Raw genomic sequence first — 15,620 nt, forward strand, 5'->3', positions numbered from 1 at the left:
AGTGTATGTAAACTTCTGACCCATTGGGAATGTTATGAAAGAAATAAAAGCTGAAATAAATCATTCTCTCTACTATTATTCTGACATTTCACATTCTTAAAATAAAGTGGTGATCCTAACTGACCTAAGACAGGGAATTTTTACTAGGATTAAATGTCAGGAATTGTGAAAAACTGAGTTTAAATGTATTTGGCTAAGGTGTATGTACACTTCTGACTTCAACTGTATGTGATGTTGTAATGTTTTTGCACCATGGAATTTAGGGACCTCAATGGAAATAAGTCTCTGACTTTTGTGATATCCTCGTCAAGTTTTTTAAAATGCATTTACTGAGTATGTTTTTTTTTTTTACCTACCAAATTAAATAAACCAGTCTATATTGTGCACAAGTAGTGCTCTATACAGGGAATAGGGTGGCAGTAGGGGATGCACCCTGTTATTTACACAGTGGATCTGGCATCAATGACAATAGAGTAGCTGAGCAGCTGGTTGTACTCCTGGCCTCCTCCTCCTGGTACTGTCACTGCTGCCTTCCCCTTCCTCAACTCTGGAGAGCACAGGTCCTGGGTCAGAGAGGTCAGGGGCGCCAGCGACTCTCGCTTCTTACAGGACTTCAGAGAAGATAGGAGACAAGGGGACAAAGCATATCAAATGTTGAATAAAGACCTATAGATAGAAGCTATAGGAATAGATGAATGAAGGCAAGAGGACCATTCTCAAGAATTCAAAGCGTGCATAATGTTTTTTTGAGAGCTCAACAGTTAGAGAAAAAATCTAAGAAAGACTGACCTTAGATGCTGGGCGGTCTCCTCCATTTATTTTGCTGCAAAAAAACAATTAAAACAATTAATTGTCATTTGAGTTACAGTGACAGACAGTATTTCAAATATTGTCTAATTCTTCTGTTGTTTTTATACAGTTGGGTATCATCCTCACTAAGAAAGTTGCATGGCCAAATGTACCTACATGGCCCAACTGCACCCCTTGGAGACGCTGTTGTATGAGTGAAAATACTTCCACTGATCCACTGAGTGTGTGAACTGTGAATGCATTATGCTACGTGAATATATAAGTAGAATGATGGTGACCCAAAACATCATCCTTGATCTCTCTGATGTCAGAAGCAGTTACTCTCATCTCTCATGATCCCCATGACACCAACCAGGCCAATGAAGACCTGCTCTTTTCAAAAAGTGTTGCTAGTGCTGGTGACCCGTGGGTGACGCAAATCTCGGAATAGCTATTCCCCTGGGGCGTCATGTTTTCTCTTGCGTATGCTGTCCGACTGACTGACCTTTCCAAATTAGCCTGACGGGATCTTCCCACAGGAACCAGGGATAATGGGACAGTGATGCTCATCGCACCAATGGCACCTTGACCAAATGTACTGACCAAAGACACAATGAATCAGCCTGAAGTGCAGTCAGTGTGTCTGTGTCTATATATTTACCATCCCTTCTCACACGAGTCATGACAAAGAGGAAGTTAGTCTACATCCTAAACGGCACCCTATTCCCTACACAGTGCACTACTTTTGACCAGAGCCCTGTGGGAGAGTTTTCATTGACCATTAGTGGATTTGTGGATCAGATGCTTTTAAAGACATTTAGGATCTCAAAGTGTATCCAAACATTGTGGTAGTGAGACACCTGTCTTATTATCTGATCAGATCCAACGACAGCAACAAGAGACAACTGCTTTATGCATTTATTTTATTCCAAGCATTGCAACTGGGATTGAATTACAATTCTTCAGCTGTGAAGTTTTTGTATAGCTTACCTTACTTCCAGAGTAGTAACTCAGAGTACAGCTCTATAGTTGCCCTATGATAACATTAGATGGAAAATAAATCTGTCTTTACCACAGAAACAGAGAGAAGCAGACTGTGTGAGTTGTCTGGCAGAGTTGTGGTGGCTGATGTACCTGTCTGCTCCAGCCACAGAGCATCCTGTTTTTTGAATAGCTCTCTGCTACTTTTGTCATGCCTAGCTGTAGTAACCATCAGACGCACAGACCTGGTTTCCTGTTTGTCACCTGCCAACCTGCTGGTCGACTCACCAGAAAACACACAAAGTGACGATGAGGAGGATCGTGATGGCCGCAGCCGAGGAGAAGCAGACGATGAAGACCATCACTGCACAAACACACAGGGGAAAGACATCAGGTAACACAAAATGGAAGTAAATGGAATGGAACACCTGTTGTAAATGGAAGTTAATGCCAATGATATGTAATAATATGCCAATCATTTTGGGATGTTCACCAGAAACCATTGACATATCTTACATTTTGTTGTATCACTGATGCAAGATAAGGTGAGTGTACACTCACTGAGCTGTTGATTTTCACTGGTGACCTCCACTTGAATGAGGACTGAGGCCTTATGGTGGTAGAAAGAGGCGTGGCAGGTGTAGAGGCCCGCATCCTGCTCCGTGACCTTTGATTGGAACAACAGAGCTCCGCCATCCATCTGGACCAATGAGCCATCATTTCTTCAACACGCAGCAGGACACAGAAGGTCATTACATAGTACACACGTTTCTTTGATCTGTTTATCAGCTAAGTGGCAAAGAAGACAGTCATGAAGAGAGAATAAGATAAGCAAGTGAGGGGGGAAACTGCTATCACAACACTTTTTGATACCTTCCAAAATATGTGGAAAACAGACAAAAAAGTAATACAAAACCACTGCTATAGTTGACATTGAGTGGCATAAATCTAATGAGACGTTGTAATTTGTATATCTACTTAGGTGTATAAATAAGTAACTGTATCATCCACCTTAGCAGATACGAACACAGCTTTACACAGAATAGCTTGACAGAATAACTCCAAACACAATTTATGAGCCTGTGTATGGGAGGACAGGAGAGTGTCAGGTTTATGAGTCACTCATTGTCCCTGATAAAAGGTGTTCTTTAGAACCACTGACCACATGGCCTGCCAGTCAGGAAAACCTTCTCCAGGCCCCACAGCACAGAAGTCCTGATAGTATCTTAATAAGGCATAATGGCAGCTTTACGACACTGCGCTTATTTGATTGTCTAGTTAAAAGCTCTCATAAAACAATACATATGAGAACTTCCATCTCGACGAAAACAATGTTTGTACAAATTACCGGCCCTGTGTAGTGGTAATATTACCCTACTCTGTCTTCCATCCTACTGTAGTGCTCACTCAGCCTCCACAGCTCAGAAGCTGAAGGAAAGGAATACAGTAGTAAAAGAGAGTCTAGCAAAGAGTATTACCTGTGACAGGTGAGGTTGTAAGTTGGTACACTGCCATAGACTTTGAGCAGGATCCTCTGGTTTTGGAAATTCTCCTTTAGGGACATTCGGTGTATAACGAACTCATCTCCATAAGGTTTGTACAGGGGAGTGGTTTGGTTCAGTACTCTGACAGATGAGATGTCTAAGAAGGGGAAGGGGAAGTGGTCAACAGGGGGCAAAAAACAAACCACTCCCTAAATACATACAGTCAATAGACAGGTAGTTGTATTTGACTGTTGACTGGGATGATGGAGCATGGCATGCCTGGCAAGTACTGTATGTCTATGAATGTCATGACAGAACTGTCAGTACACTCTTAGAAAAAAAGGTGCTATCTAGAACCTAAGAGGGTTCTTCGACTGCCCCTATAGGAGAACCATTTGAAGAACCCTTATTTGTTCCAGGTAAAACCATTTTGGTTCCAGGTAAAAACCCTTTTGGGTTCCATGAACAAACCTTTCTACAGAGAAACCAAAGAGAGTTCTTCCTGGAACCAAAAAGGCTTCTCCTACTGGGACAACTGAAGAACCCTTCAGGAACCCTTTTTTCTAACAGTGTACAGAATGTATGTGTAGTATAACAAGTCTTTTGTGGTGCTGGGTGCTTTATATAAAAAAGGAATCATTTCTGTTTGTATTTATTCTCTATTACACTTACAGTATCTGGGGACATGGACTGTCCTCCGCTCCTTAAGTCCATGGTGATTTTGAATGAGGCAAATCAGGTCCTGTCCCTCGTGGAGGGCAAGTGGGAACTCATAGGTGAGGTTGGTTAGCACTCTCACACCTTCATACCCAGAGCGGAAGAAGATGTGGCCTGTGGTGTTGTCAGGTAGAACCCAGGAGAGGTGTGCTCTGATCCCGTCCCCTCTGTACTCACACACAGCCAGCCACAGAGATCTGCTCTGCCTCGCAACAAAAACACGCATCACAGGGGACTCTGAGGGAAGGGAGGGAGGGAGTGACATTGTGTGGTGGTTGGATACAATGGATACGTCTCTAAATGACACCCTATTCCCTTTATAGTGCATTACTTTTGACCAGGGCCAATAGGGGGAATAGTGTGTTATTGGGGATGCACATAATGTATTGTGGAGAAACATGGATGCTACAAGTCATAAAGTCATTTACCCAGTCCACGCAGCAGTATCCCTCTTCTCTCTGGCCTCTCAAGACCCAGCTGATCCACCACACAGGTGACATTCTGACCAGAGAATATGGAAGTGGGGAGCCTCAACACACTACAGACCGTCACAGAGCCATTGGCATGGTGCTCAGGCTGCCCCTGAACCTGCAAGCGAAACATATGATAGAATTTGCAAATTATATCCAAATGATTGCTGGGTTTTTTTCTTCATTTTTGCTGTATCTATTTTTGGTTCAAATCACCCTTTCATTTGTTCTTTCCCTTTACCTGCTCCTGCCCCTCTTTAAGCTGACTGGTACTATTGTCACTGTCTCCAACACTCCAGGAGATAGTGGCAGCAGGTCCAACACTGTCCACAGTGCACTGCACCAGTGTGTATGCTACGTCTTCCTCCCACTCAGAGCTGGACTGGATGGTGATGTTAGGAGGAGCTGCATGTAGATAGAACAGCGATATAGGATACATGTTCTCAATGTAAATAAAATAACAGAGATATAGGATACATGTTCTCAATGTAAATAAAATAACAGAGATATAGGATACATGTTCTCAATGTAAATAAAATAACAGAGATATAGGATACATGTTCTCAATGTAAATAAAATAACAGAGATACAGGATACATGTTCTCAATGTAAATAAAATAACAGCGATATAGGATACATGTTCTCAATGTAAATAAAATAACAGAGATATAGGATACATGTTCTCAATGTAAATAAAATAACAGAGATATAGGATACATGTTCTCAATGTAAATAAAATAGAGATATAGGATACATGTTCTCAATGTAAATAAAATAACAGAGATACATGTTCTCAATGTAAATGTTAAATTTTAACACTAGAGCTTTAATTGATGGTGTTTTAATTGATGATTTGTTGAACATACCACACACATGGAGAGTTATCTGTCTTCTTTCTGGCAACACAAACACAGAATGATCTATCACACACTCCATACTGAGCTCCTGGGCTGAGCAGGCAGGCAGGACTAACACACTGCTGACAGAGTAGGTTCCATTATGGGATGTGAGACTGGACCAGGAGGGCCCAGACACACCCTCAGGTAGAACCCAGGACACATTGGCAACAGGGACAGAGTCTGCAGCCAGGCACTCAATGAACCTGTCACCCAGTCTATCCTGAACATCAATCCTTATGCTGGGAGGAACAGTCACTAGCACACAGAGAGGAGGAGAGAAGGCAATAAACATGCTAATCACTTAACTTTACAGTGTGCAGGAAAATAAACATTCTGATTTATACTAACAATATTTCTTACATTTAAAAAATACAACTTATGATAGAAGTCACTTGTATTAACATAATGCTGGCTCGCTACAAATTACAGACTGCCAGATACGGCTACCAGTTGTCAAATGATGTAATCTGCATCCCAAATGATATGATATGTAGTCTACATCCAAAACATTTTACCAGGGCCCGTTGTCACTATAGTGCACTATATCAGGAATAGGGTGCTATTTGGGACGCCACCTATGATATGTAGATAAGGCTCTGCTCGTACCGGACTGCTTGACTTGTGGGTTAACGGCAATGTCCAGCAGTACAGATGCCCTGTGGCTGTAGTAGGAGGCCTCACACTCATACAGCCCTGCATGGTGGAGCTCCACAGGACCCTGCAGGGTTAGAACACTGCCAATCACCTCCACACCCTCAGGGAGAGACTGCTCTTCTCTAGGAGACAACACAAGACCAGACACTGTTACAGTTAAACACTCAATTCAATTCAAAGGGCTTTATTGGCATGGGAAACATATGTTTACAATGCCAAAGCAAGTGAAATAGATAAGCAAAAGTGAAATATACAATAACAAATTAACAGTAAACATTACACTCACAAAAGTTCCAAAGGAATAGAGACATTTCAAATGTCATATTATGCCTTTATACAATGTTGCCACGATGTGTAAATAGTTAAAGTACAAAAGGGAAAATAAATACACATAAATATAGGTTGTATTTACAATGGTGTTTGTTCTTCACTGGTTGACCTTTTCAGGTCACAAATATTGCTGCTGTGATGGCACACTGTGGTATTTCACGCAATAGATATGGAAGTTTATCAAAATGGGGTTTGTTTTCGAATTATTTTTGGGTCTGTGTAGTCTGAGGGAAATATGTGTTTCTAATATGGTCATACATTTGGCAGGAGGTTAGGAAGTGCAGCTCAGTTTCCACCTCATTTTGTGGGCAGTGTGCACTCTCCAAAGGAGGCAGGTAGCCGTGGTTAGAGCGTTGGGCCAGTACCCGAAAGGTTGCTGGATCAAATCCCTGAGCTGACAAGGTAAAAAAAAAAGTTAACCCACTGTTCCCTGGTAGGCCGTCATTGTAAATAAGAATTTGTTATTAACTGACATGCCTAGTTAAATTAAAAAAGAGCAGCACCTCTAAGAGCTTTTCTCCTTGCATAGTTAGATCCAGGAATAATGTCACCAACTTGGTGATTGCTATTCAAAGTTGATTAAAAAAAATTGGTCTGGCTGCAGCAGATATCTTCTCACGCCACAGATGCTGTGAGACATATACTATTGTTGCTATACTGCGACATATAGCTCAGACAGGATGGTGCGTTACCGCCACCAACAGCACAGGTGGTGAAATTACATTTACAATTATAAGATCGGTACTACCTATTGTGTACTAGCTAGCTAGCTAGTGTGTACTAGAATAAGCATGTACTATCTAGCTAGCTAGTGTTGTACTAGCTAGCTAGTCTGTGCCAGCTAACTAGTGTGTGCCAGCTAGCTAGTGTGTGCTAGCTAGCTACACAAGCAACAGTGGTTAATTAACATAATCAGGGGCGGAAATCCCGGGGGGGAAAAATATGATTTGTCCACCCCAATATATCACTGAAACATAACTATGTAATTTAAATAATATGAATAATACGCAATGAAAGCAATTGTGCTGATTATAGACACTTAATAGCGCGTTTTTAAGTTTCAAAAGATTGCGATCCCCCCACCCTTTGCCTCACAATGGTTTGATCCACTGCCAGTTCCTTAGTTGGCAAGGTAAAAGAGGGGTCGTATCCACTGTCTGAAAGGCACTCAATGAACGTAACTGACGTGAGGTTAATCCAGTCAATCGCGCACACACACTAGCTGAATATGCAGAGCTAGCGCGCAAATATTAACTATTAAGCTAGCTAGTACCTATTCCATTTATGTGGCCTCGTCAAAGATGGAATCTTTGCTATCGTCAATTTATTCCAAGATCAGCAAGCAGATGATGTAAGTTAGTGCTTCAAAGTCCCTGTGATAAGGTTAGCGATAAACTGGAGTCCAAACTGAACAGAACTACACTCTCTTCTACCATTGTCTTAAATATATTTAATGGTCTCGTTGCAAAAGCTAAATTATCGCAAGGGAACTTTTATTTATATATTTTATTTCACCTTTATTTAACCCGGGTAGCAAAGATTATAGCAAACACTACTGAAACTGAATTGGTGCTCGCTAGCTTTGCAAATTCAGCTATTGTTGGAAGCCAGCCAATATGAAACAAACTATTACAATTACAAAAGGTTGCAGCATATGTTGTGTAAATGGTGAACTCATACAGCTGTCAACTCTTGTCATTTTAATCCGTTTCACATTTGCTAGCTACCTTTTAGATCGAAGCCCAAATAGAATGAGAAAAGATAAGATGATAGAAGCCCATCTCCTACTGTAAATAACCTACACACTGTGTGTGTGTGTAGCCAACCAGCCAGGTAGAAAAATGGCAGAAAAATAAATGACGGACATCAGAGTATTTTTCAGTACACCAAAACGCAAAGTAAGAACCCTAGTAGCCTAATATCTCAGACTAGTTGATAAAATGTTCATAAGAAAGAAATGAAATTCTAATGGAAATGTTTCACAATGATGTCATTAGGCAGAGCATGCAACAGATGGCACACAGACAGCAGAGTTGGGGACAGATATGCAGGGACAGACTGGCAGAGACAGGGAGTCTCAGGTAAGTTTGTTGAGTCTTTGTTTGGCAACATTATGAAAGGTTCTCAATTTTTTTTACTTGTAAAATAGGAACATAATTGGAAAATGCCATGGATACCCCCACTCTCAACTTAAACTGGTGACTGAACTAAGATTTGTTAAAGGCAATGGTATTGCTGTTGTGATTAGTTGTGTAGTTTTGGGTACCGGTAGTTAGGAGTACGGCAAACACCTTATTTCTTTGGTTCCTCAATATACATTTACCATATTACAATGTAGGCTATGTGTTACAGCACTACTTTTGGTGTCCCCCTCAGGAATGAGAAAATTTCATGTAATTGTCCCCTCCAAAGTTGATATCAGATTTTTGCCCCTGAACATAATGCCCAGACGGATCGGAGCTAGTGCGCCAACTGGTATGTTCGTAGCACGTTACCAACAAATGTTTCAATTACAGGTTGCACGTGCGCATAAAACGCAAAAATACCATATGCGACGCATGTGCTTTGAGGTTTGTCGCCCATGCGGTGTCAGCACGCAAAATCTGCAGCTGGATGCTTCTAAAAAAAAAATCTCCAGGATGTGTGTCTAGTGCCTGTGGTTTTCAACCAAACCTCTCACCACAGCTGCCTAACACGATATGTATGTGATGTTAACACCTGTGTTAATGATGCAAATAGTAGTATAGCAACAATAGCAGAAATGAATTAAATTGCTATAAGGCAAAATGGGACAGCAAACTTTGTTTTTTGAAACTGTTTGCTGATTGATAAGATTATCACAACATGTTAATGTTGTCCTTTATCTGAGATGAACTGAAGTTAACAATCAAGAGAGATCAACAGAGATCTTGTCTGTATTATGATAGTAGTACAGGTATTCTTACTTGGTGCATACGATACTGTAACGTGGTACATCCCCAACGACCTCTAGCTCGATGGTGATGTTGCCCTGTCCTTCCACCAGCACCACTGACTCTACAGCCTGGCGCTTGTTGCTGCTGTCTGCCAACCCTGGGTTCAGCAGCCGAACAGCAGACAGATCTACACAATAGGAAGTGAAAACAGAATATCCAACACAGAATCTGTTATTAAGTAGAGTAAATGAAAAGCAGTCTCCGAAGACCATACTTTTGGCTCCAAATCCTCAGTTATGACTTGTGATCAGTACTCACAGAATGCCGGCAAAGTGGTGGTCCGTAGCTCTCTGTGTGGAAATTTGGGGTGGTCAAACAGGCAGGTGATGTTTTCCCCTTCATGAAGCTCAGCTGGGAAGCGGTATGACCTGACCAATGTGTCTGCTGCATCCATGACAACCTCCTTCTGTAGCATGGAACTGGTCTCCTGATTGGGCAGCACCAGGGTGATGTCAGCTCGGGGTCGTCCTCCAGCAGCACCACAGGTGACCACCCAGAACTCCTCTCCGTCCTCTAGAACCAGGTATGTCTCAATGGTCACATTGGGAGCCACTGCAGGCAGAGAGAAATACTAATTTTACATGAGCAGGTGGGAATGGTCCATCAGTATAACAACAGTGAGTCCTAAATCTAATGTCTGGGCCTCTAGGGCTGTGGTTTAGATTTTTGAGAAGGCTGAAGTGAAAGGATAGACGTATGAAAGATAAACACAGGGCATAACAGGGCTGCCGGTTGGGTTTAGGAGGAGAGTGCTGACTCTTCTCACCTGTTCCATCTGTTCAACAGGCCGCAGCTGAGAGCAGATCTGCTGGTGGGGCTGGAACTACAGGACTATGCCTACATCCCAAATGGCACCATATTTCCTATAGGACTCTGGTTAAAAGTAGTACACTATATAGGGAATAAGGTGCCATTTGGGAAGCACCCTATTTCACACATCTCAATACAAACTGACTGCTGATATTGAAAGGCATCACTCTATTGCCGATTATCAAAGGCTTTGTTTGATACTACCACATATGGATAAGGGAGGATATTTCTGTCATATGATCCTCTTTGACATATGGATACAGGCTGTATATCAAAACGTGTCTCCTAATGTGGTAGGGAGGGATATCGAAATATGATGAGAATATGATGATGGTGTATGATCTGTCTCTGTCGTGCCACAGCTGATTGCGAGGACTGTACAGGAAACACACAATACCTGGTACATGTGGGGGAGTGGGGAGGTGACCATGTGGAACAACAGGCTGGGGAAAGGAAAGTAAACATCTGTGCCAGTGAGCTCAGGGTGGTGCCAGCCCCAGCATAATCCAATATCTACAGATCATTCTCAGACATTGATTCTTAGCATCACAGGTCATGTCAGAATTAACCTCTTCCCAAACTAAATCCTTGCCCACGAAAGTAAGAAATGCCAAGTACTGTACACACAAACATACACATCAAGGATGCATCCCAAATCTTGTCCCTCTTCCTGGTCAAAAGCAGTGCTCTATAAAGGGAATAGGGTGTCATTTAGGATGCAGTCCTTGTGTACATGAGCTGGCAGGCTTACTGAAGGTCTCCACCCCCACTGTGACATGTGTGGTGGGGTCAGGCAGGGTTGGGTGCTGGACCACACAGGTCACCCTGTCCTGGTCCTGTAGGTGGGTAGGGAAGCGGAGGATGCTGGTCATAGTGGCAGTGCCATTGGTATAACTGGTGTTCCTCATCTCCACAGAGGAGTTGTCAGTAGGAGGACTGCTGTTGATCTCCCAGCGAATCAGAGCCATAGGTTTACCATTGGTAGCTGAGCATGTGACTGACTGGTAGTGGGTAGCGTTGTCTGTGTCCTCTGTCACCACTGTGTGGATATCAGGTCGAGCTTCAAAACAAAAAATTCAAACACATGACGGGGATGATGCTGGTACAAGAAACAGTTATGCAATGGATGTCTGTATGATTCTGTCTTTGCTATGACCTTGAAGGTACAGTAAGGTAAGGATACAACAGGCAATGATAATGTCAGGGAAAAAGGAAGGATGCAGTATTCAAATTGGGCCATATTCTTCAATCAAGCTTACCCAGGACAGTGAGAAACATGCTGTTAGTGATCTCCTCTTCATCAGTGGCAAACACACATGTGTACTCCCCCTGGGCCTCCAGAGTAGACACCCTCATCTTGACAGTCAGATTGGTGGGAGAGGCTGGGGCGGAGAAGTCTGGGTCTTTGCTGAAAGCCTTGTTGTTCTTGTAGCCTGTTAATTTCTTCATCGATCTCTTCATTCTAGAGTCTGGGCGTTTCCATGAGGCGTCTGTGATGTCATTCTGTCCCAGGTACTGACAGCGGAGGAAGATGTCCTCTCCAAGGATCCCAATGACGTTACGGTCAATCTCCATGTCCTCCTCCATATCTGTGAGAACAAAAACATTGTGATATGCATAAATGATTAGTAATTCTGTCATGATGTGTCCCAATGGGGCACCATATTCCCTAGTACACTACTTTTAACCATAGCTCTATGGGCCCTGGTCAAAAGTAGTGCACCATTTGGGACACAGTCTTAGTCACTCACAATCACTCATATCTCAGTGGGATGCACTTTGATTAATTGATGAGATATTCCATATACGTTGCTAAAAACAACCAACAGCAAATGTGATTTCTGTTGAGAAGGAGGGGCAGTGAGATGGTGGATGTCTGTTGGTGTGATTTCTATAAAAAGGGTTCCCTGTCTGTGTGTGTCCATCCCATTGTCTCTTGGTGAGACTGGATGAAGCAGCTGCTTGTGTCCCAAATAGCACCCTATTCCCTATGGGCCCTGGTCAAAAGTACTGCACTATAGTGAATAGGGTGCCATTTGGGATGCCACCCTTGTATATGGGGCAGAGAACATAATGACTGTCAATGGAAACAATCACTTTGTGGAATGCAGAAGATAGAGATGCTGCAGTGCTGATAAGTAAAAAGTAATATGCACTAAGTGATGAGACTTATCTCTCTAGACTAACATGGGTTATCTGTTGATCCAAGGCTAAAGACGAGGACTGAACTGTGCACATTGATTGTGACACTTAACAAATGCAGCCGGGACTGATCCCACCTGTGGAGATTTAATGGAAGACTCCATTTTGTTAAAGAACGGAGCTACAGTCTGTCTCTTAAGACATCGGCCATGATTAGGGGATGTTTCAGTGAAGGGGACATATAATAAAGCAGCCTGACAGTTTTGAGTGTTGGGAGGATGATAGTACGCAGAGTCCAATGCATACCAACTCAGTCTCCTCTCTCTGGTCTCTCTGTTATGGAACACTTAAGGACACAGTTGATCTATTAGCCAGTGAAAATGGGAGTCAAATGGAACCTTAAGTGCCGAATGATGACAGCTGAGTACATTGGGTCATGGGGAACACTCAATGGATACCCAGTCTAACACTTCACATCACCTATCCTATAAAATACTGCTGTTGGAACACTTTGATGAGGACCACACTTATGTCTCCAACTATAAATACTCTGACCAAATCAATTCAGAGAACAGCAAGAAGTGGTGGGTTGTATATCACAACACATGGAAACAATCAGAACGTTGAGAATATCCTAAAATGCTCACTTATTCATTTGTCACACAAGTATATCTTGTCTTGTGGGTTTATGGTTCATAAAAATGGAAAAGGCATTAAAAAATGTGCATAACTGAGGCACACTTAAAGGATGCACTGCAAATAAACACACAGCCTGAAATACACAATAATGTCCACTAGCACTTTTTCTGTGGCCCTAAGACACTGACAACTATCTCTGTTTAAAGTTAGGTTGCTTAATGAACAAAAATATAAACACAATATGCAACAATTTCAAAGATTTTACTGAGTTACAGTTCATATAAGGAAATCAGTCAATTGAGATACATGAAATAGACCCTAATCTATGGATTTCACATGACTGGGCCTGGGAGGGCATAGGCCCCTCCACTTGGGAGCCAGGCCCACCCACTGTGAAGCCAAGCCCAGCCAATCAGAATGAGTTTTTCCCCACAAAAGGGCTTTATTACAGACAGAAATACTCCGCAACACCAACCCCCAACAGACGATCCCTTGTGGCTTATGGTAGAGAAATTAACATTCAATTCTCTGGCAACAGTTCTGGTGGACATTCCTGCAGTCAGCATGCCAATTGCATTCTCCCTCAAAAACTTGAGACATCTGTGGCATTGTGTTGTGTGGCAAAACGGCACATTTTAGTGCCCAGCAAAAGGTGCACCTGTGTAATGACCATGCTGTTTAATCAGCTTCTTGACATGCCACACCTGTCAGGTGGATGGATTATCTTGGCAAAGGAGAAATGCTCACTAACAGGGATGTAAACAAATGTAGGCTACCCAAGTACCATATAGGGCCAGTATATCGTAGTATAGTCACATGACTCTGCTGCGGTTTCATCTTGGCTTCTACCCAACAGCAGGTGTTTACGTACATGGATGTTTGCAGATGATTCAATGTTCAGAGGGTAGCAAGACAACTGAAAATGTAAACTTATATTGACAAAGAACTGCTTTTGGTCAAACAAATAGATCAGTGCGGTGACGTAACTAATGAATTGTATGATGACGTGTTAGTGGAGAGATCCGGGGATGGAAAGTCATACTGTCAGTGTAGTGGTTCTAACCTACAGACCTATTTATTACTCAGAGGCACTCATTCATCTGCCGATTGAAAATACACTCTGAAGAGGTTCCTCAGTTAAGTTCAAACAGATCAAACTGTGAGGTTTTTATGACTAACATAAAATAGAGTTGACTAACACCACAGGGATATCCCCTAAACACAGTGGTACACTTAGTGGAGCCATTGCAATACTATTAATGGTATCACTGAAGGTCATGAATGGAACTGAAAAGGTTATAAAGCAACCAAAATGGTTTTAATAGCTGACACCATTGGACAATAATTGCAGACTAACAGCCAATATTGTAATATAAACATATGTCAGCAATAAACTGTTGTTTAAAATAAAATGAATCGACTCCATCCTTTTAGTGTGTTGATAATGCTATAGTTAAAATGCATTCAGAATATTTCTGCTCTTGGGTGTATTGCTTGTAAGCCTTTATATTTAGACTAATCAGGCAGGAAAACTATTGCACCTCTGTTCGGTGTAAAATGCCACAGGTTAAACAAGTCTTTAAGGTCTAGTAAACTTAACCCATAAACAGAACTGTACACTCACAGATGGATTATAACTCCTCAGACTTACCCAGCATGTCCAAGCAGTGAGACACATTTAGGACAAAGCCCAAAATCAACAGCCCTGAGCGTCTCATGGTGGTATCACTGAGAGTGATGATTCAATTTGACTACAGCAAGTCTTCCTATGAGGGTATTTAAATGTGTGTGTGTGTGTGTGTGTGTGTGTGTGTGTGTGTGTGTGTGTGTGTGTGTGTGTGTGTGTGTGTGTGTGTGTGTGTGTGTGTGTGTGTGTGTGTGTGTGTGTGTGTGTGTGTGTGTGTGTGTGTGTGTGTTCAAGAGAAGCTGTCAGTCAGCTGTAGAGGGTGTGTGCTCCAAACTTCTGAGCAGAGCTGTTTTTACAAACACACACACCACACACACACAGTGTAGGCTATGTTGTTTAGAACCACTTTGCCCTAAATGTTATTATGTGCACAAATCTGTTTGAACAGAACTGCTTCTTCTATGGATTAGTTGTTATTTCACATCTCACTTAGTAGAAAACCAGCATTTTCACTTCCTAGTAGTAGCAGCTGAATGTCATACTGCAGGATATGTCTGTTCATCTCCTCAGTCACCTCATACTGTATAACAAATGTCCTTGTTGCCCGCGATGATGCCATGCATCCTCCAGCCCAGCTCATCCCTTCAGGAGTCCTAAGAGACAGAGAGAGACACAGCCTGTCTACATTGAAGTCAACTCACTGTTTCTCGCCTGCTGCTCTGGAAATCCCTCACAAAGGCATTGTTTTACAAGACAATATTTCCCACTAATTCACTTCATGGCTGTGTTTTCCTTTTAGCCAGACTTGGCAATTTACTAAATATAATTTGTCATTAGAAATGCCCTGCCGGGAAAATCACAATGGGAAACAAATGTGTAGCAATACTATGCGCATAAAAAAGACTCTTCAGTTCTCCAGCTGGCTACAGTATGTTTTACAAAAGCTGTGCTGCTGTACCTCAGGAACAACGGTCTACCAGAGTATGTGAATCATGTAGCAGAATGTGCATGAAGCAAGACCCTCTTTACTTATTTTACCCTTTATTTAACTAGGCAAGTCAGTTAAGAACACATTCTTATTTACAATGACGACCTACCCCGAC

The 15,620-nt window shown here is 42.2% G+C and overlaps 1 protein-coding gene across 2 annotated transcripts; it reads right to left on the bottom strand.

Moving 5' to 3' along the window:
* Positions 1 to 338: 338 nt before the first annotated feature.
* Positions 339 to 14,689, bottom strand: LOC115206319 (uncharacterized). 2 transcript variants are annotated; one of them, XM_029773119.1, is made up of 15 exons: positions 14,542 to 14,689; positions 11,369 to 11,698; positions 10,861 to 11,169; positions 9,558 to 9,851; positions 9,270 to 9,426; positions 5,947 to 6,116; positions 5,308 to 5,337; positions 4,683 to 4,846; positions 4,400 to 4,559; positions 3,927 to 4,208; positions 3,249 to 3,411; positions 2,332 to 2,492; positions 2,059 to 2,134; positions 790 to 823; positions 339 to 611 (listed from the first exon to the last, which is right to left on the bottom strand). In XM_029773119.1, the coding sequence occupies exons 1-15, from the start codon at positions 14,606 to 14,608 to the stop codon at positions 441 to 443; spliced, it is 2,568 nt and encodes an 855-aa protein (XP_029628979.1). In that variant the 5' UTR covers positions 14,609 to 14,689; the 3' UTR covers positions 339 to 440. The 2 variants fall into 2 exon arrangements, with proteins under 2 accessions (XP_029628979.1, XP_029628978.1); XM_029773118.1 differs by having other exon boundaries at positions 5,308 to 5,595.
* Between the last annotated feature and the right edge of the window lie 931 nt (positions 14,690 to 15,620).

Source organism: Salmo trutta, chromosome 13, assembly GCF_901001165.1.
Source record: "Salmo trutta chromosome 13, fSalTru1.1, whole genome shotgun sequence".
NCBI classification, from domain to species: Eukaryota; Metazoa; Chordata; class Actinopteri; order Salmoniformes; family Salmonidae; genus Salmo; species Salmo trutta.